General features: G+C 47.0%; 2 protein-coding genes across 10 annotated transcripts in view; one reads left to right on the top strand and one right to left on the bottom strand.

Moving 5' to 3' along the window:
* The window catches only part of HABP2 (hyaluronan binding protein 2), a 36,907-nt gene extending 16,346 nt beyond the window's left edge, over positions 1–20,561 (top strand). The window contains exons 3-14 of one of the 3 annotated variants that reach the window (XR_001828063.2): positions 1,288–1,395; positions 4,982–5,098; positions 6,598–6,705; positions 7,853–7,969; positions 8,739–8,858; positions 9,349–9,520; positions 10,913–11,010; positions 12,212–12,467; positions 13,571–13,713; positions 14,875–15,009; positions 16,578–16,723; positions 16,806–16,878. Coding sequence is in view for 2 of the 3 variants with exons in the window: in XM_017538452.2 (XP_017393941.1) it covers positions 1,288–1,395; positions 4,982–5,098; positions 6,598–6,705; positions 7,853–7,969; positions 8,739–8,858; positions 9,349–9,520; positions 10,913–11,010; positions 12,212–12,467; positions 13,571–13,713; positions 14,875–15,009; positions 16,807–16,952; positions 19,172–19,336 (1,685 nt within the window). In the remaining variant the exon portion in view is untranslated. Of the gene's footprint in view, positions 1–1,287; positions 1,396–4,981; positions 5,099–6,597; positions 6,706–7,852; positions 7,970–8,738; positions 8,859–9,348; positions 9,521–10,912; positions 11,011–12,211; positions 12,468–13,570; positions 13,714–14,874; positions 15,010–16,577; positions 16,724–16,805; positions 16,953–19,171 lie in introns of those variants that run through there. The other 2 variants (XM_017538452.2, XM_017538454.2) reach the window with 2 other exon arrangements.
* The window catches only part of LOC108311136 (nebulin related anchoring protein), a 76,588-nt gene continuing 74,372 nt past the window's right edge, over positions 19,789–22,004 (bottom strand). For 4 of the 7 annotated variants that reach the window (XM_017538451.2, XM_017538448.2, XM_017538446.2 and 1 more), the window contains 3 exons: positions 21,493–21,804; positions 20,621–20,752; positions 19,789–20,051 (listed from right to left, as the gene is read on the bottom strand). In XM_017538451.2, the coding sequence (XP_017393940.1) occupies positions 19,944–20,051; positions 20,621–20,752; positions 21,493–21,804 (552 nt within the window). In that variant the 3' untranslated portion in view covers positions 19,789–19,943. The remainder of the gene's footprint in view (positions 20,052–20,620; positions 20,753–21,492; positions 21,805–22,004) is intronic. The other 3 variants (XM_017538450.1, XM_017538447.2, XM_017538449.2) reach the window with 2 other exon arrangements.

A 22,004-nucleotide genomic window follows, 5' to 3' on the forward strand; every position in this document is an offset into this window, starting at 1 on the left:
TCCAGCTCTAGGTGTCGTAGCCTCCAGGGACTAGGCTGAGACGTAGAGGTTGAGGCTTTCTTGCAAAAAGAAGATTCAGTTTAGAAATATTCCTTGTCAACATCTGACTTAACCTCTCACAGGGGTTTCGCTTTGATGGTGTTTGTCAGCTCCCTGCTGGCTCTAGACAACAGAGTGGCGACAGAGACGCTGTGCTCATGCCCATGGGCAAGCTGCTTCTTTGGTTGGTCTTGCTGGAGACAGCGCATGGTGAGGGCCTTGCTGGAGCAGAAGGTGCCCTGTCCACAGTCCCCAATGGGTGGCAGAGGAGGTAGCCAGCAAACAGCACAGACTCTGCCCATCTCCCCAAAGCAGGTGCCACGACAGCCAGCAGGCCTCTGGAAATGCCTCTTCAAAGCTGGCTTGGCTCTGCCCAGCAACGCAGGCTGAGCCCATCCATCAGCTGTCCTACTGCCTGCCAGCGAGAGTCTCTGCTGGGCTTGCCCCGCCAGCCAGATTGGAAGCGTCAAATGCAGGCCAACAGGGCTGGGGTTTGGGGGAGGCCCTCGGAGGAGCCGTCTGTGCCACAGTGATGGATGACGCCAACAGGGACAACATTCCGGGGATTTTGATTCTGTTCCACACATCTGGCAAGCTCCTTAACCAGAGCAGCTGCAAAGCCCCCATCACAGGAACTCTGCGTGTTTTCCGAGAGACCCCAAACATGGACCGAGTTAATCCTGGTCAAGGGACCCGGAGCACGTGCTTAAGAAGGTTTCGCAACGCATGTTGCTTCCTGAAAGCTAAAACCCACGGAGTTTCATGAAACCTGAACCTATAAGAGGTTCCAGGATTGTAAAAAGGCAAATAAGACTTGGAGTTAGGTAGGCCTGGGTTATGATGTCATCTCCTTTGGCCTTCATTTTTCCTTATCTGCAGAATAGGAATAATTATACCTATGCCATAGGTATTATTTTAAGGTGAAGTATGATTGTTTATTTAGGTTAGTGTCTAATACATAGAAAATACTCAGTACATTATTTAGTTTAGAAAATACATAGAAAATACTCAATACATTATAACCTATTATTAGGATGATATGGGTTAACTCAGGATACTCTCACCATCCTTCCTGATAATTTCTAGAAACAGACTCTGAAAACTAGACAAACCCACAAGAATTTCTTTTTATTCCTGTTATAAAATGCTCAAACAGCTGCCCATTTCTTTCCCAAAGCTTCTCCCTTTTCTGTAGCCTAGAGAAAGTCACAAATAATCTGTGTTTAACCCTGAACTGTTTTTCTATAATCTACCAGTGGAACCAGATTATGTCAGCTGCCGTGCCTCTCTACCCAAGAAAATATGTGGATGATTTTCTAGATTTCTACAGAGCTCATCAGGCATTTTCTTGGCCAAGTACATTTGACCCATTTCTCACATAGTTTCTTACTGAAATTCCCTATTTACTCTGCTTTAAGCAGAGATCTTTTTGTGTGTGTGTGTGCCAGCAAAGCTGCATGCTGGCCAATCAGAAGTCAGAAAGGCCTGGCCACTAAGGGAAAAATAAATCTGTCCATCATACACATTAGCTACATGTAGGGCTTTGTGCCGGGCACTCTGGGGTTAAAAGAGGAATGGAAATGGCCCTTGCTTAAGAAACTATCTAGTTGGAGGAAACAAATAAGATAGACCAAATACCCAAGACAGAGGTGCCAGCTTTGACACTTAAAACTCTCCAGCCAGCTGGGCCATGGAGGAATCCTCTTGTGGCAAAAATTCTTATTATTGGCAATCTAATATCAATCAAGTCCTGTGTGTCAGTTTGTTTTTATTGCATAACACACTACCCCAAACATAGTGGCTTAAACCACTGACCATGTATTTAGGTCATGATTCTTTGGGTTGACAATTTCGGCTGGGTTCAGCTGGGCAGTTCTTCTGGCCTGCATCAGGCTCAGTTGATCCTAACTGGGCTTGCTCATGTGTCTGCAGCAGCTGGCAGATTGACTGGCATCTCATCTTGCTGAATATTGGCTGGCCTTTCTTATATGTCTGAGGCTTCAGCTAGGACCACTAGGCCAGCCATTGCCCACAGGTTCTCGTATGCTCTTGCAGAATAGGCCATACTGTTCACATGGCAGTCACAGGGGTCCAGGAGTAGGAGAGACAGAGAGAGGTGAGAGAGAACCAGACTCTTGAGGCCCAGGCTCTGAGCTGACACACCGACCTTCCATCACACATGCAATTGGCCAAAGCACCTCCTAAGGCCAACCCAGACCCTAGGAGCAGGGAAACTGACTCCATCTCTTGGTGGGAGAAGCCGAAAAGTCACGTTGCAAAGGGCGTGAGTTCAGGGAGGGGTGGAGAATCAAGGGCTATTTTTGTCATCAGATTGTCTCATACCAAAGCAGAATTTGACTATGGAACTTGAGGCCACCAGGCCTAGACTTGGTCACTCCTAGACAATTCACCTCTTTACTACCCTTTAATCACCTTCCTTAGCTGGCTTTCATCCCCCACCCAACCTTGTGACTGGAGGCTTCTTTGAGGACAAAGCCACATCCTACTCTTATTTGTATAACTCTCTACTATCCCCAATGCCATCCTGCACCTGGCATAATACTTGGTCCACTGTAGGTTCACAAGACAAGTTACCTATGCAGACAATAGGATTCAGTGCCAACATAATGGGAAAGACAAAATAAGGTTTAAGCCTGGAGGTGGAGAAACCCTCCCATATAATGTTCCTATAAAGCACCTTCAAATCACATGGCTACCCACCCTAAATGCAAAGGTTCTTGGTGACTTTCCTTGCACAGCCAACAGCTGGCTGGCTTCTTCCACCCAAGCCATCTGGGGCCACTGAGCTCTGTTGGTCCTATCTACCTCAACTGAGGCCCATGGGCCCTAGAGAGTAGAAAGCCTTGCTTAGCAGGAATACATTCAAAGCCAATGTATTTTATTTTTTCTTTGGCTTCAGTGAGAGGTGATCAGACCTTATTACTAGGTCTGGATTCAAATCAAAACCCTCTAACAGACATTTCATTCATCCCTCGTCACGTGGAAAAGCCACCATCTACATCAGAGTCTTTCCCACTTCTAAATATCTGCAAAAGAAGTAATTATTAATGACCTCACCAAGATTAGCCAGTCTGACTGCCAACCTGTGGGAGAGATGGGAGAAATTACAGAAACAACCTGAAGAGCACTTATCTATAAACACCTGTTGGGAAAACAAACATACATTCTCCAAAGAAAAAGAAATAAATAAGCAATGCAGTCGTCTCATTACCAAACCCCACTGTCTCTCTTAAATGTCAGTCTGAAATCTTTCATGTTAAACTTAGAAAAAAACATTTTTTTTTCTCACTCTCTCCCTCTCTTTCTCTGCTTTATCACGCTAGATGGAGGAAAACTTTATTTGCTCCAGGAAGACAATGGCCTTATCTTCAAACTGGATCCTCAGCCCTAGAAAGTGGCCTCCCCCGGGAGCATTTTCATAGTGGGGAAAAGCAGTTCGGGAGAAATAATGAGCAAGCCAAGGGAGTCTTGACTTGACACTGTGATAAATGAGGCGAAACTTTGGCAAGAAACCAGAGTTGGCGTATTCAAAAAAGAAATAAAAAGATAGTTCCATTTTAATGGGAAATATAAAACAGTCATTGTGCAAAAGTCGATTTTTCAAAAGCCAGAGAGATAAAGACTCTAACAGAATGACTGAGAGACGAGTAAGATAATGTGGTTGATAATCAGGCTTAGGTAAAGTGCCATCCTCCGAGCCATCAGCTGGCTCCGCAGGAGTGCCTTTTCAAGTCAGCTATCTGCATTTGCTCCTGCCTTATTATCATATGCATCTCTGGACAGCTTCCTTGTAGCTTCAGCTTGTCGACTTGGCCATACTCCGGCCGGCTGGAGTGAGCAAAGTCAACTCAACTTTCTTCAAATCCCAAACTTCCACAGACCTACCAGGATCTCCCCCAAGGCCCCAGAGAGCAAAGAGCTTGAGTCCAGACACCCTTACACATGCCTGTTTTTTCCCAATGAACAGTCTAGTGTGAGGGTTACAACTGTAGGCAAAATCCACGGACTTTTACAAGGTTATCCTTGGGAAATTCCTAATGAGCAGGCTGGATATTCAATGCGGATGATGGAACACGTTTTCCCAAGGGTAAGTGTGGAAGTATCCGAGGCAATGTAAGGCACCAGCTGAGTACTGTGGTTGAGCTAGTGAGGTACAGGGGTTGTATAGAGACAAACCGCCTCAGTTCATGTTAGTTGTGTGGCGTTGGCCAATTTACTCAATCTCCTTCAGCCTCAGGCTTCTCAGCTTAGAGTGAATAATACATCTCCTATATTTTTATGAAGATGAAGTTAAATGGTGCATGTTAAGTGCTTAGCACAGGGCATGGTACATAGAAAAGGCTTAATAAATATTATCTGTTAAAATGACTCTATAGATACTGCTTGGGAGTAGTTTGATGCCATGATCAAAAGGAAAATGAAGAGTTTTCTTTGATTTCATTCAGCTACAGTGACTAATGAGGTCCCATCAAGAAATATTATTCACAGGATAAGCCAACCAACCAGGCACTCAAGTACAGTGCAATCTGACCCCAGGCAGGCCTCACGTAGGACCCTGGAGACATGATAGGTCCCAATCCTCTTCCTGCTGTTCAAAGATGAGAAAACCAAGACTCAGTGATACGGTTGGCTTACCCAAGATCAAGGGAGTAGAAAGCCACGACTTGGCTTCTTCTCTTAACTTCCAATCAGGTGCTCACGACACTGCTAAATGTCAACACTACCTTACCAGGTCATAACATCCCCCAAGTCAGAAGATGCAAAGCCTGAACCCTCCTTTCTACTCCCCTTGCTGTGCAGAGCTGGAGAGACACATGGTTCCTCCTGCAGGACTTTGAATTCTTTGGGGGAAAAGGCATCTAACTAAATAAAATGCTGGCTTATGATTAGGATTTCTTCTGTCCTGTTCCCACCCCTGCAGACTGGAGCCCTGACCTCTATGATGAAAGCTACGAGCATTCTGACCAGGAAGAAACTACCAGCAGCACACTTGCCCAACCTGAGAATCCTGACTGGTACTACACTGAGGACCAAGTCGGTAGGTACCAAATCTCCTTCAGGGACTCTCTTGGGAGAAGGGCAGAGGGCAGTGTACATGGGACCACATGCAAGGACCTCTCTCTCCTCCTCTCTGGACAGCATTGTAAAATAGCTATGTAAAATAGCTATGGAAGAAATTATTTGGACTGGCTTTTCTTTTCTGTTAGATTCATGTATTGTGAGGACTGGGGAGGTTTTTAGAGACCATCTGCCCTACCCCTCAAATGGCAGATGTGGTAAGTGATGCTAGGAGAGGATTTGACTTGGCCAAGGTCATGCATCAAGTTAATGCAGCATTGTCCAAGTTTCCTGATGCCGTGAATAGCAGCTGTATTCAAAATCATTCCCATGGCTTAGATTACAGGTCAGACCTTAAGGATGCAGGAAGTCTGTGTGAGCCTTGAGCACCGGGCTATAGCATGCACACATTCAGCTTTGGGACTTTCCTTCCCTTCTGCCTTTGCGAGGACTTTTCCTTCCCTTTCACCTTTTTCTTTCTCCATTCACACTTCAGACGCTTTCCATAGTTGTTAGATTGTGCGTGTGTGTGTGTGTGTGTGTGTATTCACACACGTGTGCTTCTACCACACTTGTTTTTGTTTTCATGGCTTCTTAGCCCGAGCAATGGGACAGACAGGAAAATAAGAAGCTGGGTCCAAGCAACGCCATGTGACTAAACCAGGAGAAGGAACGGAAAGCACTTAGCAGCTGGAATAAAAGCTGTGTAACTGTGCAAAGTGGCCTGGAAGGCAGGGCCAAGATACAGGGCATGGGGGAACATCAGAAGGGACCATCAAAACAAGAGCAGGGCCCAGGGATCCTAGTTCCTGAACCAAAGAACAATGTGTGTGAACAGAAGGATAAAGAATTCCCCAAGGGAAGATCCATTCAGACAACCATGAAAAGCCACAGGCACAGATGAAATATGACAAAATCTAACTGAACAAGTAGTTGAAGAAAGATGAAGGCCACTGGGTCATTTCCTCCTCGCCGCCAATTCTTCTGTCACCCTCTTGCCTTTGGTCTTCTCTCCTGATGTTCAGAAAGCTTGCGTTTCATTAGGGGTGGGTTTTCTTTCCCCACTCCTGACCTCCACCCCTGGGCACTGGAAGTAGGGGAGGTCTTCAGGCTTGTGAAATACCTTCAGCATCAGAGACAGACCCTGTGGCACTCCCAGCAAGACTGGGAGGAGAAAAACACTGATGAGGGAAAAGGGGAGTTTCTCAATGAGAAAGGCCCCATCCTAAGCCAGGCCGAGGGGAGACAGTCGTGGTTCCTTCTCGTCTCTCCTCTCACTAACCTGAATCCCTCTCTCTGGTCAGGTGACTGCAGTTTTCTTTGTTGTTTAAGGACAACATATGGTTTCCTCCTTTCCCCTGTTTCTGGCTAGGTAGTTACTCTCTCATTTAGGGGCAGGAGACTGAAATTAGATGAAAAAGTTGGGGGCCTTCTCATCTGCCACCCTTACCAACATTGCCTTCTTCCCGTGTGTCTTAGATCCGTGTGAGCCCAATCCCTGTGAACATGGTGGGGACTGCCTTGTCCACGGGAGCACCTTCACGTGCAGCTGCCTGGACCCCTTCTCTGGGACTAAATGTCAGAAAGGTGAGTGCATCATCACTAAATCTGCTCTTCCCTCTGAGTTAAACAAGAGGCAGTCCTTTCTGTGTGAGAAAGCACTGCGTGACGCCCTGGAACGGATTATAACTGCAAATACTGTATCATGCATAATGGATTTCTCTGCAGGGTCCCAGGCAGCCTCTCACTGGATCCTCACACCTGCACTTTGAGATGGAGCTAGTACATTCATTCTACAGATGGGAAGATTGAGGCTGAGAGGGGCTAAGAGCTGGACTCTAACCAAGATGTATTCCAAGCTCAGAGTTTTGTGTTTAGAGTGTTTGTTCTAACTGCAACAGGGTAATGTTGTCCTTAAATGGAGAGCAGGAAGGATCTCAGGGCACATGAGGCCCAACCCAGTTAAAGAACAGAAACCCAGAGAGTGGGGGCATTTGATCAAGGTCACACAGCTAGCTAGGTGTAGAGCAGAAATTAGAGCCCTGGTGCCTGACTTCTGGCTCATGCTCTTTCATTCTGCCATTCTGACTGTGTCTGCCTTTAGTGAACTCTTGTAGGCATAACGTGAGGCCATGGAATAAAGCATCAGGAATAAGACTCCTAGGGGTTAATTTTACCCCTAGGGGAAACCTGGATGTGGGCTGATCTTGCAACCATCTTACTTGGCGGAGGGTCTTAGGTATATGTAGGGCTTTGTGGTTGACTTCTTCCCTTGGTGCCCTCTTCACTTATTCTTTTCACTTCCAGTCCTGCAATTTCTTCAATAAATTTTCAGGATGGTTGAGGCTATTGAGTATAAACATAGCATCTGGGCTTATTCCTCAACTTCTCAGAAAAGTGACAAAATTTAAATGGACTCTGAAACTAGCTAGAAAATGGAGAGATTAAAATTGTACCTTTTCTGGTGAAGGTGTAACAATTATCAAAGTTTTTATTAGGATAGAAAAATTAAGACTATGGGCACCAGAAGCAACATGGAAGACAATCAGCCGTGACTCAAAGATGAGACAGAAGCTTTGTTCTGGCGTAGACTAGTATTTCAGGACCATGGACAAGGCTACACCACTGTCGGTAACCCCACCTCCCACTGTACTGTACATTTATCCCTCTAAGGAAAATATGCCCCAAATAATGTCTTATGCTTTGCTCTCACTTCTCTATGGATCTCCTACAGTGCAAAACAAGTGCAAGGACAACCCATGTGGCCGAGGCCAATGTCTCATTACCCAGAGTCCTCCCTACTACCGCTGTGCCTGTAAACACCCTTACACAGGTCCCAAGTGCTCCCAAGGTAAGTGGTGGAGGCCCCTTCGATGCTAGGCTTTCTGTGCCCTAAGTTGTACCTGCCTCCTTCTGCATGGAAGGTTAGATGTATCCGATGTTTTTGTGGCAGGCATCCAAGATGATCCTTTTCCCCAGGATTTCTAAAGATTCTTTATTCCTGGATGGGCTCCATCCAGTGGGAATTGACTGGTCTGTGTCCCTTCCCAACCAAAAAGAATCATCCTGAAACTCACTTCTTCCAGCAAGTAGGCTCTGATCTATTCCTGAGAGGGACCAAATAGGGGAATTAATACATATCAAGTGCCTGCTGTGAGTCAGGCATTGTCTCAGGAAATTTTTATGTTCTTTCTTCCATTCTCCAAAAACACCTCGAGGAATTTACAGATAAAGAACCTGAAATGTACACAGGTTACTCACTTGCTCATGGTCACATGGATATCAGCAGGGCAGGTTTCTACCTAGCTAAGATGGGGCCCAGCACTCCTGCTCCATCCATGCCTCTTTGTCTCCTTACTGAGTGACCCATCTACTTATGCGCTTATGCATGGCCTCCAGCCATATTGCTTTATCCATGTTTGCTTATGTTCTTAAGGCTTCTGTGTACACTTACTACAGTGTCAGTGGATCTGTCTTTCCCCTCTGGTGACCCATCTTTCTGGTGACCCATCTTTCTGGTGAAAGAATGGACACCAGTAGAATGCCACCAGTGTCTCCTTATCATCTCGGGTTGTAACTCCTTCTGAAGAGCCTTCCTGGCCCCATTACTGTGTTCACAGTGGTTCCTGTGTGCAGGCCAAACCCATGCCAGAATGGGGGTACCTGCTCCCGGCATAAGCGGAGATCCAAGTTCACCTGTGCGTGTACTGAGGAGTTCAAGGGGAGATTCTGTGAAATAGGTATGGGTTCTCTGCTACCACTTCATCAGGGCCACAAGTGAGGCCTCTGGAACCTTTTTCTCTAGGGGTTCTGTTGCCAGAATGTGGTTCAAATCAAGTTTACCACACTCTACTATTTCCTCAGCTTTCTCGCCTAAGGGGATAAGGTATGTTTGGCTTCGTATAAAGAAAGTAATAAACTTGAATGTGGTGGAGGCAGACCAAAACACCTGGACATCCCTGGGCCTTAACCCACCTTCCATCAACTCTTGTGTGAGCCAGAATTAAATAACTAAGTTCCCACACCCTACAACCACTATATTTAATGTTTTAAGCAGGATTAAATGTGGGTCATTCAACACTTTTTTCTTTCTGAAACTTTGTGGTGAAATCTCAGGGCAATAAATATGCAGGTCCAGTTTTCTTACCACTTGACATACCCACCAAGCCCTTTTTGGGAGCAGCTTGCCCATGGCTGTTGGTTCTCACATTGCTACCTGCTCTTTCGGAGGTTCTGATGACTGCTATGTTGGCGATGGCTACTCTTACCGAGGGAAAATGAATAGGACAGTCAACCAGCATGCATGCCTTTACTGGAACTCCCACCTCCTCTTGCAGGAGAATTACAACATGTTTATGGAGGATGCTGAAGCCCACGGGATTGGGGAGCACAACTTCTGCAGGTAACTGTTACCTTATTTATGCTTGGTTGATTTTGGTCACTTAGTTTAAAACAGATCATTGAGACTCATCAGCCTTCTTTCTAGGAAGATTTTTTTACTCAAGATAGGCGATGTCATGCTGCTATAGCAAACAACTGCCGAATCTCAGTGGTTCAAATACATCAGAGTCTACTTTTGGGTCGGTTGCTGTGGCTCATGCCTGTAATCCGAGCACTTTCGGAGGCCGAGGCAGGCAGATCGCTTGAGCCCAGGAGTTTGAGACCAGCCTGGGCAAAATGGCACAACCCTGTATCTACCAAAAATGCAAAGTAATTAGTTGGACATGGTGGCTGGCGCCTCTAGTCCTAGCTAATTAGGAGGCTGAGATAGGAGGATCATCTGAACCCAGGAGGTCGAGGCTGCAGTGAGCTGTGATTGTGCCATTGCACTCCAGCCTGGGTGACAGACTGAGACCCTGTCTCAAAAAAAAAAACAAAAGTCTATTTCTTACTAATGTTGCATGTGTCATGTGGGTTGGTGGCGGTGATGGTAGGGGATTCAGCTCCACAGGGTTACTCAGATACTCAGGATCGGCAAGAAAAGACTGGAAAATGAAGCATGAGGTCTTTACTACCTCAACCTAGAAGGGATACGTCCTCTCCACATACATATTTCATTGATCAGAAATAATCACATGTCCCCACATAGAGCAAGTGCAATGTCTGTTGAAGGCAACGGTCCCTGACCCTAGGATGTTCAGGTTTTTCCATGTGAGGGTAATGCCACCACCCTCCCTAGTGGTGATCTAGTTTCCTTCTTCCTTTTCTGCTGCCTCCAGGCCACTCCATTGGCTTCCTGTCACTACCCTTTGTCCAGCCAAGGCCAATGAGTCCTGTGAGTTGCAGATTAGCAGGAGGGGGTCTTTGTATGACTTTGAACTGGGTTCATAAATGAGGATTAGTTTTTTGCACAAAACACTAGGACCTTACACTTGCACTCACCTTGAGCTGGTCTCTGTGGAGCTGTCTTCGGGGAGAGGGCAAGGGGCTCTTGGCAGTCCTTCTCAGAGGATTCGCATGCATAGAATTCAAAGACTCAGGCAGAGGAACCCAACTCTCACCATGTTTATGGGATGATTTTACTCTCCTGACATAGAAAGGTCATCAACAGGGATCTCATTTCTTTTCCTACAAACAATTTGATGTGTACTGTGGATCTGGCATGAGACGTGTGAGCTGCTTTCTCGTCCTTGAGATTTTCCTCTGGAAGTCAAGGTTTTTCCAAAAAACTATAAACACCCTTCTGTGCTAAGGGGAGCACAAGAGCTTGACACCTTCTTATGCAAATGTTCTTTAATAAGATCCAGTGGATTCACTGAGCCTTGACCCTGAGTTGTTTTGTTTTGTATTTTAGAAACCCAGATGCAGACGAAAAGCCCTGGTGCTTCATTAAAGTTAACAGTGACAAGGTGAAATGGGAATACTGTGATGTCACAGCCTGCTCAGCCCAAGGTAAAAGCCATGGCTATCCAGAGGCCCAAGGGGTTGAGTGGGGGGGGGCATGGAGATTTGTAGAAAGATGTCCCTGGCACCTGGTCCCTCCCTTGCCCTGTTCTTCCTCCACACCTGCTTTACCAATTCCCATCCCAGTGCCAGCCCAATTGCCCAACCATCTGCACCCACCAGGATGCCAAGCAGGTCTGGATACCTTCGTGGGTTCGGGTCAGGTGGTCCAACTCTAAACTCATGGTTTCTGACTCCAAGTCAGTGTCCTCAGGAGATATTTACCCATCTCTTGCTGTTTGCCAGCCACCACGCTGGGCCCTGGGTGTAGAATGGTGATTAAACAGTGGCTGGGCTCCTATGGCCTCTCAGGATGAAAAACATCCAAATTCCAGCTCATAATCTTCCTGCCAGTCTTCCCTGGCCCTGCTCTGTGTCCACATATGAAATGATGTGCCCTTTCACCCTGACCAGTGGGATTCCCTCCCTGAGGAGTTTCACATGTGTGCCTTTGATCTTATGGTTGCTTCTGTCTGTAACACTCCATCCCATGTCTATACCTGTCTATATACAACTATTCTTTCAGAACCAACTCAAATATCTTCTCCTCCAGTAAGTCCTCCTTGATCTCTCCAGTGAAATGCTATCTCTGCCTCCTTACAAACCCCAAGGAACGAGGCAAGACACCACCTATACAACATTTACTGCTCTTTCCTTTTGTATCACAGTCATCTGTGCAAATGTCTTACCTCACCTATTCTAATTCATCTGAAGATCCTCTCCTCTACCCTGAAAAATCCTCCATAATTGTACGTGTGCATTAATAATGAAAGATGCATTGATGATACACACTTATAATTGCAGATGCTTTGTCAGGATAGAGTATATACCCAGTGATGGATTTGTATATTTACATAAACATAATGTATAAACGTAATGTGTTTGTGTACATGTCAATCTTAGGAGTCACACACTTTGAAATAGGAAAAAAAAAATCTTCATTGTTAATTATGTAGACTAGCTTTATGTAATGCAATGTATTAACAAATATCAACTGTGAGCCTACTGCATGCCCACCCCATTCCAGTACAGTCTCTCAGCCCTGGACCCCTGCTCAGTGGCTGGGCTCAGAGTCATACTGAGGCCTGAGCCCTGCTGAGGAACTGGAGAGAGGCTGAATGGCATGATTTGTCTTACTTGTGTCCCACAGACGTTGCCTACCCAGAGGAAAGCCCCACTGAGCCATTGTCCAAGCTTCTGGGGTTTGACTCCTGCGGAAAGACTGAGATAGCAGAAAGGAAGATCAAGAGAATCTACGGAGGCTTTAAGAGCACGGCTGGCAAGCACCCGTGGCAGGCATCCCTGCAGACCTCAGTGCCTCTGACCATCTCCATGCCCCAGGGCCACTTCTGTGGGGGGACACTGATCCACCCCTGCTGGGTGCTCACCGCTGCCCACTGCACCGAGTAGGTGCTGGTAGGGATTGGGGTGGCTTGAGTGCCTGGGGGTGCTCTCCCTTTTCTGTCTGAGCAGTGTCTTGGTAGCTCTGTCAGGATTAGGGGGTCTGATATGGGTTCAAGGGCAAAAGAATGGCTCCTTAAAGCCAGATAGAAAATAGCTACCACATCTAGAATGCTCACCATGTGCACTGCATTTATTATACGACATTTAATCCTCAATGCTGTCTGCTGGAAGACAAGCTGAGTAAGGTCAGGGATTTTTATCTGTTTTATTAATTGTGGGATATCCAGTGCCTTGAGCATGTCTTTGTAGATAGCAAGTGCTGAGTAAATATCTGTGGAGGAAAAGAGTTTATTGTTATTCCCTTTTTGTAAGTAAGGACATTGAATCTTGGGATTCTGCCTTTACCTTGCCTGAAGTTACATGGAAAGTAGGTGGACAAGTAAGGTGGAAACCCCATTCTATCTGCGTCTTTGACTTCTTTTGTCCTGCCTTGAACAGAGGAAAGCATGCTCCACTGTCTGATGCCATCACCAATGACCTTTCTAAGTCAGGTGTCTTCAGCCAGGCCTCCTGTATGCCTTAGATAAGCAAGTACCTTCTGAGGAGCTGAAGAGTCACTGCCTCTTCAGAGCTCCCTATGCTCATGGTCAAGGCTGGTCCAACAAAGCCTAGGTTTTGGAGGTAGCCTTGAAGGTCTTCCAGTTCACCTTGTTCGTAAATGATTTATCTGGGATTCTGGGAGGTGGTGTTTCTCGAGAGAAGTCAAGCATGGAAATATTAGCACCTGCCAATGGGTTTGAGAAGGTTGGTTCAAGATGGCAATGGATGTTTTTTTGTTTGTTTGTTTTTTGCAAGGCCTAGGGAGAATGGGAGGTCTCCCTAGGAGTGGGTAAAAGTTACAACTTACATTTGGAGCTTGCTTTTGTTAATAAAGCACTTTCCTTACATTATCTTATTTGGAGCCCACCACAGCAGAGTTCTGTGAGTGAGACAAGGGTTACAGATGAGGAGGCTGAGTCTGCAGAAGGTCAGATTTGCCAAATGCCACACAGCTGAGCAGGAGCAGAGCCAGAGCTATTTCTAATCGTCTCATTTTCCCTTGCAGCATAAAAGCCAGACATCTCAAGGTGGTGTTAGGGGACCAGGACCTGAAGAAAGCAGAATTTCATGAGCAGAGATTTGGGGTGGAGAAGATATTCAAGTACAGCCACTACAATGAAAGAGACGAGATTCCCCACAATGATATTGGCAAGTCTCCTCCTTCATGGCTCTCCCAAGGGTCCTGTCCTGGGTGGAGTTCTCTATGAATGGAACACTGAAGTTTCGTTCTAGAAGGTGCTTTTGATTGTTTTTGGTCCCTTGTGGACCCTGTAAGGTAGATAATGTATTCCAGAGTTCTTTAGTTTTTAAGAGTATGTGTAAATGTGGATAAATGGGATATGCTCTTAAACAGAGGGAAAGCAATGCTAGGAACTTGTGCTGTGGAATAAGCTTGGCCTGAAATCCCAGCTTCCCAACTTTCTCACCAGGAGCCAGCTCACCTTTCTAAGCCCTCCTTTCTCTTCTATGAAATGGAAACTCTTATGCAAAACTCTCAGCTTCCTGTGTGTCAGGTGACAGGATGAGCATGCAAGCACATCCTGGCCCCTGGCAGGTGCTCCAGTGCAAATGCAGTGACGTTCCTAGCTACCAGCTGCTCAGTTCTATACCTCGTTCCCCTTTTCTGGAGACCCCCCCGCCACACCTCTCTCTCCTTCCTCAATAGCTATTTTTTTCCCTCTTTTGGCCTGATTCTTAAAAAATGGATTAGAAATGCTTTCAAACTCAATTCTTATTTCTTTTTTGTTTGTTTGCTTGTTGAGACAGTCTCCCTCTGTCACCCAGGTTGGAGTGGAGTGATGCAATCTCAGCTCACTGCCACCTCTGCCTCCTGGGTTCAACCAATTCTCTTGTCTCAGCCTCCAGAGTAGCTGGGATTACAGGTGTCTGCCAACATTCCCAGTTTTTTTTTTTTCATATTTTTAGTAGTAGAGTCAGGGTTTTGCCATGTTGGCCAGGCTGGTCTCAAACTCCTCACCTCAAGTGATCTGCCCACCTCGGCCTCCCAAAGTGCTGGGATTACAGGTGTGAGCCACCATGCCCAGCCCAAATTATTGTCTTTGGAAAATCTGACCTTCTGCAGACTCAGCCTCCTTGTCAATTATTATTTCTTGAAATGACTCTCACCCTGAAATGTTACTCCTCCCCAGGTGGAAGTTCAAAATATGAAATGACCGTGGAAGAAGCTTTTTAGGCATGGCAGGGGTAGGTGGGTCTTTGCTGTGGCCACCTTCCCCAGCAAATTGAAGCTGGTGCTTCTTGGACAAAGACGTGACATCATACCGATTTCCCACCTCTCTCTCCACCTAGCTTTACTCAAGTTAAAGCCAGTGAATGGTCACTGTGCCCTGGAATCCAAATACGTGAAGACCGTGTGCTTGCCTGACGGGTCCTTTCCCGCTGGGACTGAATGTCACATCTCTGGCTGGGGTGTTACAGAAACAGGTGAGTCGGCCATGCACTCTCCCATGACTTAGGTGAACTACATCAATCAGAGAAGAAAGGCCAAACTCAGCTGCCCTTTTGAAGTTGAAATGAGTGTCATATTCAAAATGCATTAATCAAAGAAAGCATCTGTCTCATCGTTCAAGCTCTGGTTAAATTCCTCCACCTGCAGGGAGCCTTTCCTGAAGTTCTCTGATCTCCATATCTGTCCCTGACCACTACCCTCAAATACTTGAATTTTACCAAGCATTGACCTGGCATCCATGGAGACCTTGATCCTTCCCTAGGTGGACTGGAAGGAGGAAAGTTCATGGATTTTTGAGTCAGACAGACTGGTATTCAATTCTTGACTTTGTCATTGAAAAACTGAGTTTTAGTTCCTCAATTATTATACTTAGATCTTAGGTTTGCAAGTGTGATCACAGGGGATGACAGAATTCTATAGAGACATTCATTAAGTCAGCCCTGGAAGATGGGAGTCAGGTCCCATTCAGCTCTGTCTGTTCCACAGTACTTTGGTCGGGGCTCTTCATACCGTAGACATTCTATAAAATTTGTTAAATCCAGCTGTTGATTTGTCTTTAGGATTTGGTCTTATCTAAAAAAGTAACCAGTCAGGCATGGTGGCACATGCCTGTAATCCCAGCACTTTGGGAGGCTGAGGCGGGTGGATCAGGAGGTCAGGAGTTCAAGACCAGCCTGGCCAACATGGTGAAACCCTGTCTCTACTAAAAATACAAAAATTAGCTGGGTATGGTGATGTATCCCTGTAGTCCCAGCTACTCAGGAGGCTGAGGCAGAAGAATTGCTTCAACTCAGGAGGCAGAGGTTGCAGTGAGCCGAGATCTCACCACTGTACTCCAGTCTGGGCAACAGAGCGAGACTCTGTCTCCAAACAAAAAAAAGTAACCGAAGGGTTACTTTTCTCATAGTACTGGCATGATTATACCCTCTTACACACACACACACACACACACACACACACACACACACACACTCAGAATGGTATTTCATGTCTTTCCCAAACACTCAAAATATATTTCTCTTCCTTCCCAAATCTTGTCCTTAATAATGAATAGCGAGGATCACTTTAAATAAGCCTGCAGAAAAGTCCACACATCTGAAGAAAGTGAAATGTAATATACAACTTTGAGGCTTTTGAGAAAGATATCTGGCTAGTTGGATTTAGGGTCAACCAGTAAACTAATTTTATAGCCGTTTTCAATGTAGTCCATCCGAACTTGTCACCCTCTTTTGCGCTCAATATGGTCTGGTCAGCATGGTGATGTCTCAGATGGGAATATTTTGCAGCCTTAGGTTAAAATTATTTTTCTTTTCATGAACAAGCCTCCAAGACTTTATGTTCAAAGCCAATGACATATTTTGATTGATTTCATTACCTTTAGAGGGGAAAATGCCTGCTGTAGGAACCAGGTAGCCTACTGCACAGGGCACTTCATCCATCCATCCATCCATCCACTAAAAATTGTGCCAGCCCTTTATTAGTCCTATGGGAATTTTAAAATGATTAAGACAGCATCTATTTCCTCCTGAACCTCATGGCCTAGCTGGGAGAAAGAGGCGGGAATATACAATCTGGTCCATCCATCATGACAAGCACAGGACTGCAGGTCTGCATTGTCACGGTGAAGGCTAAAGATGAGGCTTTTCTCCCCATCTCCTGGAAAAACCCTTCACTTCTGAGCCTAGAGTTCTCCCTGACAGTCTTGTTTCTAGTGGGGTTGGTGCCACCTGGTCCCCACAGTAGTGACTCTTTTCTCTGCCCCTTGCCCACAGGAGAAGGGTCCCGCCAGCTCCTGGATGCCAAAGTCAAGCTGATCTCCAACACTTTGTGCAACTCCCGCCAACTCTATGACCACATAATTGATGACAGTATGATCTGTGCAGGAAACCTTCAGAAACCTGGGCAAGACACCTGCCAGGTCAGAGACTCCAAGTGGTACTTGTAGAAGAGGCTGGCAGGATATTTCACTAGGAAGAGGCCCCTTAGAGCCCTGGGCTGGGAGCGAGGTTTACAGGTCCACCTGCGGTAAAGCTAAGACACAGGTCGGCTGTGTCTGCCCCCTGGTCCCCTGGTGCATCTGCATCCACATCAACCCAGGATAACTCATCATAATGACCACAGAGGTCACATGGCCTGCATTGTCTAATTTAACTCTCACAACACACTGGTGGAGGGGATGTCCTGATCACATTTTACAGATGTTCAGAGATGTTATCTTGGCCTATAGCAATTGGGTGGCCAGTGGCAAGGCTGGGATTTGAAAAATATAGTCTTTAGGACACCAAAAGGGCTTGTGGCCTCATGTTGGGCAGCATTTCTGAGAATCCCAGTAAGCAGGGTACTGTCCAGAAGACCAGTGGCTAGAAGAAGAAAGAGGAAAACCTAGAGATTTCACAAGAATATTAACTCATTAGGACTCGTGTGTGTGTGTGTGTGTGTGTGTGTGTGTGTGTGTGTGTGCATGAGAGAGAGAGAGACTGTGTGTGTGTGTGTGAGCCCTAGAAAACTAAGTATCTGTGTATCCTAAGGCCTTTGGGAACCCCAAGTTGCTGAGGCTTGTGACGCAAAGACACTGCAGCAGAGGGAGAAGGTGGTGGCTCCATCAACCAATGCTAAAGTGACATCGGGCCCTGCCCCAAGTCAAAGCCCACTCCCGATAGTCCCTCTCTCTGTAGAGATCACATCACACAGGGTCCTTTCTAGAATCTCAGGAACACCTCCATTTAGAGTTTTTTGCCTGTTGTCCTCGTAGCCTTCTAACCGTCCTGGGAAACAGCATGGCAACATTCAAATCCCAACTCCTCGAGGGAGCCTCCCTGTGCAAAGGAACCCAACAATGATTTGCTGGTCTTGAACTCACTTTGGGATGGGACACAGAGGTTCCTCTCTCCAGGGTTTGTGTCTCTCCTGTGACCCTCTGTCTCCTCCTAAAGAGCCACAAATATTCACATACTCAGAGAAAGGGCAGATGGGTGCAATTTACCCTAACCTCCATCCCAGAAGATGGTTAAGAGTTCATTCAGGCTGGGCACAGTGGCTCAAGCCTGTAATCTCAGCACTTTGGGAGGCTGAGGCAGGCAGATTACCTGAGGTTAGGAGTTCAAGACTAGCCTAGCCAACATGGTGAAACCCTGTCTCTACTGAAAAAAATATAAAAATTAGCTGGGCATGGTGGCGCATGCTTGTAGTCCCAGCTATTGGGACTGAGGCAGGAGAATTGCTTGGATCCAGGAAATGGAGGTTGCAATGAGCCAAGATGGTGCCAATGCACTCAACAAAGAGAGATCCTATCTCAAAAAAATTAAAAGCTTGTTCAATTCTCTAGATATTTCAAGGATCTCACTTGCAAGATTTGGAAACAAATAGTTGTGGATATGAACCAGTTTCTGTCTCTTACTGTGTGACTTTTATCAGTGATGAAAGCAATTCTTCAATTTCAGTTGCCTAAGCTGTAAAATGGAACTAATCTATCCATAAGATCACAAGGTCGTGGCTAAGTTAAAAAGACAGAATTCATTTTTTTAAACACCTGCCAGTTGTAGTGATTAAGCAGTATCAAGTATTCAAGAGCTATCCTCAATGTCTTCTTTTCCTCACCATCATCATCCTCACTGTCTTTGATAAGGTTTAATATGAACCAGACGCTGTTCTATCTACTGTGCTAAAAATAGAACCCTGGGGGATGGGGATCTCTTGCTATCTATGGTTTACGTGTCAGAAACTGAAGCTCAAGATCACATGTCTGGTAGGTGGTAGCGCCTGGCTTGAAACCCAGGAGATCTGACCCCATAGACCATGCTGAGCACCCAGGCCATGCTGCCTTGGAGTCCCCATCCTCCTCCCCATGTGTGCTGTGGGCCCCTGAGAACTCACAGTCATAATATTTGCATCACTAAGAGTTGGGAACTGCATTCCTGTAGCTTCTTTGCCAAGCCCTCGTGGACTCAGAGATGGAGGACACTGTTATCTTCTCTCCCTTAGAGTCTTGCATCATGTGAGATGTGGGGAGGGCCTTGTCACTGCTTTCCAGGGAAACCCACAGAGGCTGGCAAGGGACTCCACCCCATCCCTCCCTGACACCCCCTGGAGACAGGTGGGGGAGTCTCCAAATGTCTCTTATGCCTCTGTTTCCTTTAGGGTGACTCTGGAGGCCCCCTGACCTGTGAGAAGGACGGCACCTACTACGTCTATGGGATAGTGAGCTGGGGCCTAGAGTGTGGGAAGAGGCCAGGGGTCTACACCCAAGTTACCAAGTTCCTGAATTGGATCAAAGACACCATCCAAAGTCAAAGTGACTTCTAAGGTACTGTCTTCTAGACCTCAAAGCCATTCTCCTTAGCACCCTGACACCGGGAGGCCTCATGGCCAACAATGGACACCCCCGGAGCCTCCAGGGGACCATGCAGTGCAGTGTCCTCGCTCTCAGCAGAGACAACTGCCACCCAGCCTGGGCCTTCCCGGACCAGCATTTGCATGATTTCACAAGGCTCCTTCTGCCTTCCTTGGTAACCCAAGGAGTGATAGAATCAACAAGCCATAGTATGTTTGCTTCCCTCAACCAACTGTACCTTCTAGAAAATCAGTGTTCACAGAGACTGCCTCCACCACAGACATCTGCAAATGTAGGCATCAGGATGCCCAGCATCAGCAGGCACCACCGTCACATCTTTATTCCGCAGCCCAGACACTTGAGGTACTCAACAGAAGCAGCCATCCACATCTAGGTATCAGAGAGGACCACAAATACAACATTCTCCATTCGCTTTCAGCATTAGTATTTTAATAAAGGCAGATCTAGGATGGGCTGGTGGGCCATTTCTTCCAGCTCTCCCAAATCGAAGCCATCTGAAGCATGTCTCCAGTGAGCAAGCTGACTCTCTGGCTTCTCAAGAATCGGAGCAGACATGGCTCACAACAGCAGGGCCTTCTTCCTTTTGACATGCAGAATCTCAGTGGCATCTGGGTTCACCTCCCCACTCGGATGATCTCCAGCCTCCATTGCTTCTGCCCTGGGCTGCTGAAATCAAACATACCCCAAGTTAAAATGACGCTCCCGGCCTGTTCCCATAGGACACACTAAGAAGCCCTAGGAGCATTTAACATGTTCACTCTCCTCTTCTTTTTCCCCTCCTCTACCCTCCCCAAGAAAAAAGGTCCTCAAGGCAAGAATGAGAAAGAAGCAAAGCCAATCTCTCATTTAGACCTGGCATCTTTCTTCTGAACAAAGTAGGGTTCAAAATGCACACTGTCGTATCCAGCGAGTCCCTGACCCTTTCTGTGAATGTAACGAGCAAGCAGTCAGCACAGCCTGGGCTTCCCTGGCCCAGGATTGATGTAGCCCCAGTAGGTTTGCCTCTGCAGAACTAATGGCTGTGACTTCAGAGAAAGCCCTGCAGGAAGTTTAACCCGCATGTCATCTGCCTGGTCATCTCAGACCCATGAAATTAGGCACCTTGTTTCAGCTGCATTTCACATTTCTTTAGAGCTAGCTGACCTTTGGCCAAAAATAAACTTTGAAAAGAAACAATGAGTTTGTCTTTCCCCATGGCCTTGCAAGCCAGGGTGGCTTTGCAGCTTGCTACTCACGTAAGCTCCCTGGACACCCAGGCCCCTTGCGTTGGCCAGTTCTGCAGCCCGCCGAGCCATTTCCACTTTGTAGGAGCCAGGAGGGGTCCAGCCAACACCTCTTGTCAGGTTCAAGTCTGACTTGTACTTGACCTTGAGGATAAGAGGGAAGCAAGAGGAATATGTCAGCAGAGTTTGGAGCAGTCTGACCATGAACTAAAGAGGATTAAAAAGGCAGCCACAAGATGAGACTATGCTGTTGATTATAACAAGGGGAGCAAATTTATCATAAGCAGCGTCTCCCTGGCATGGGGGCCCCAATGTGTTGTGAGTCCGGCCGGCATGTCACTATCCCTTGCATCTTCCCATTCAAGTGACAAAAGTTGCAATTGGGAGCTGGTGGGGGCAGTGACACCTGCTCCACACACTCTGTGGCCTTAGGGAAGCCACTTCCCAGGGAAAGTGCCAAGGCTGGGTTCATAACTACTAAGATCCCTTGGAAACAGCTGGGCATAGCCATCAAGAGCTTGGACTCTCACTGCAATCCAGACGGGGTTCCTATCCCAGGTCTGCCGTTTATGTGATCTTGAGTAAGTCACTGAGCCTCTCAGAGCCTCAGGTTCCTCATCTGTAAAATGGGGCAGTCCTGGGGTTGGCATGAGTGCCAAATGGTATGAGGCCTGGAAAGCATTTGACACAGGGCCTGGCCCACAGGAGACACTCAAGAAGTGGTCGTTATTGCTGTTATTCTTTCTGGCACTAAAGCGTTAGGTGTCTTGGATTCTCTCTCAGCCTAGCTCCCCCGAAAGCTAACATGGAACGTGGCATTATGGCCATCTCTTAGGAAGAGGCACCAGGGGAAGAGCCTCAGGGAGTGGGTGGAGGCAGCTCACATCACTCTGCAGCTGGTGGGCCTTCTGAGCATGCCTGAGCCCCAGCTGCTCCGGGTCGCAGGTGGGCTGGGGCAGGGGCTGCCTGTAGTGCACATCGCTGGCCAGCTGCTGGCTCCTTTTAGCCTGAAGGAGGCTGGGCTGGTCCGTGCGGCTATGAAACTGAGACCGACTCTTGGCAAAGTCCTTCTTGTACTCATTGTCACTCTGGAGCCTGCCAACATGGAGGAAATGCTTCATCCTTGGGTCATCGTTGACGCTGCGGTAGCCAATCTGCAGGCCTCGGTCCCGCAGGAAAGCCTCTTTGTACCGGAACTGCAAGTCAGAGGAGCAGAGGCGGGTCATGGGTGCCTACTTCCCCCAGGGCCAGCCTCACATATGGGGCCATCCCAGGGCATTCTCAGCAGGAGGCTCAAGAGTGGGTTAAAGGCACAGGCTTTGGATTCAAGCAGACCTCGCTGTGTGGCCATGGGCCAGTTACTGAGTTTCTCCCTGAGCCTCAGTTTCCTCATCTG

The sequence above is a fragment of the Cebus imitator genome, unplaced genomic scaffold (genome assembly GCF_001604975.1).
Source record: "Cebus imitator isolate Cc_AM_T3 unplaced genomic scaffold, Cebus_imitator-1.0 Scaffold111, whole genome shotgun sequence".
Classification (NCBI taxonomy): domain Eukaryota; kingdom Metazoa; phylum Chordata; class Mammalia; order Primates; family Cebidae; genus Cebus; species Cebus imitator.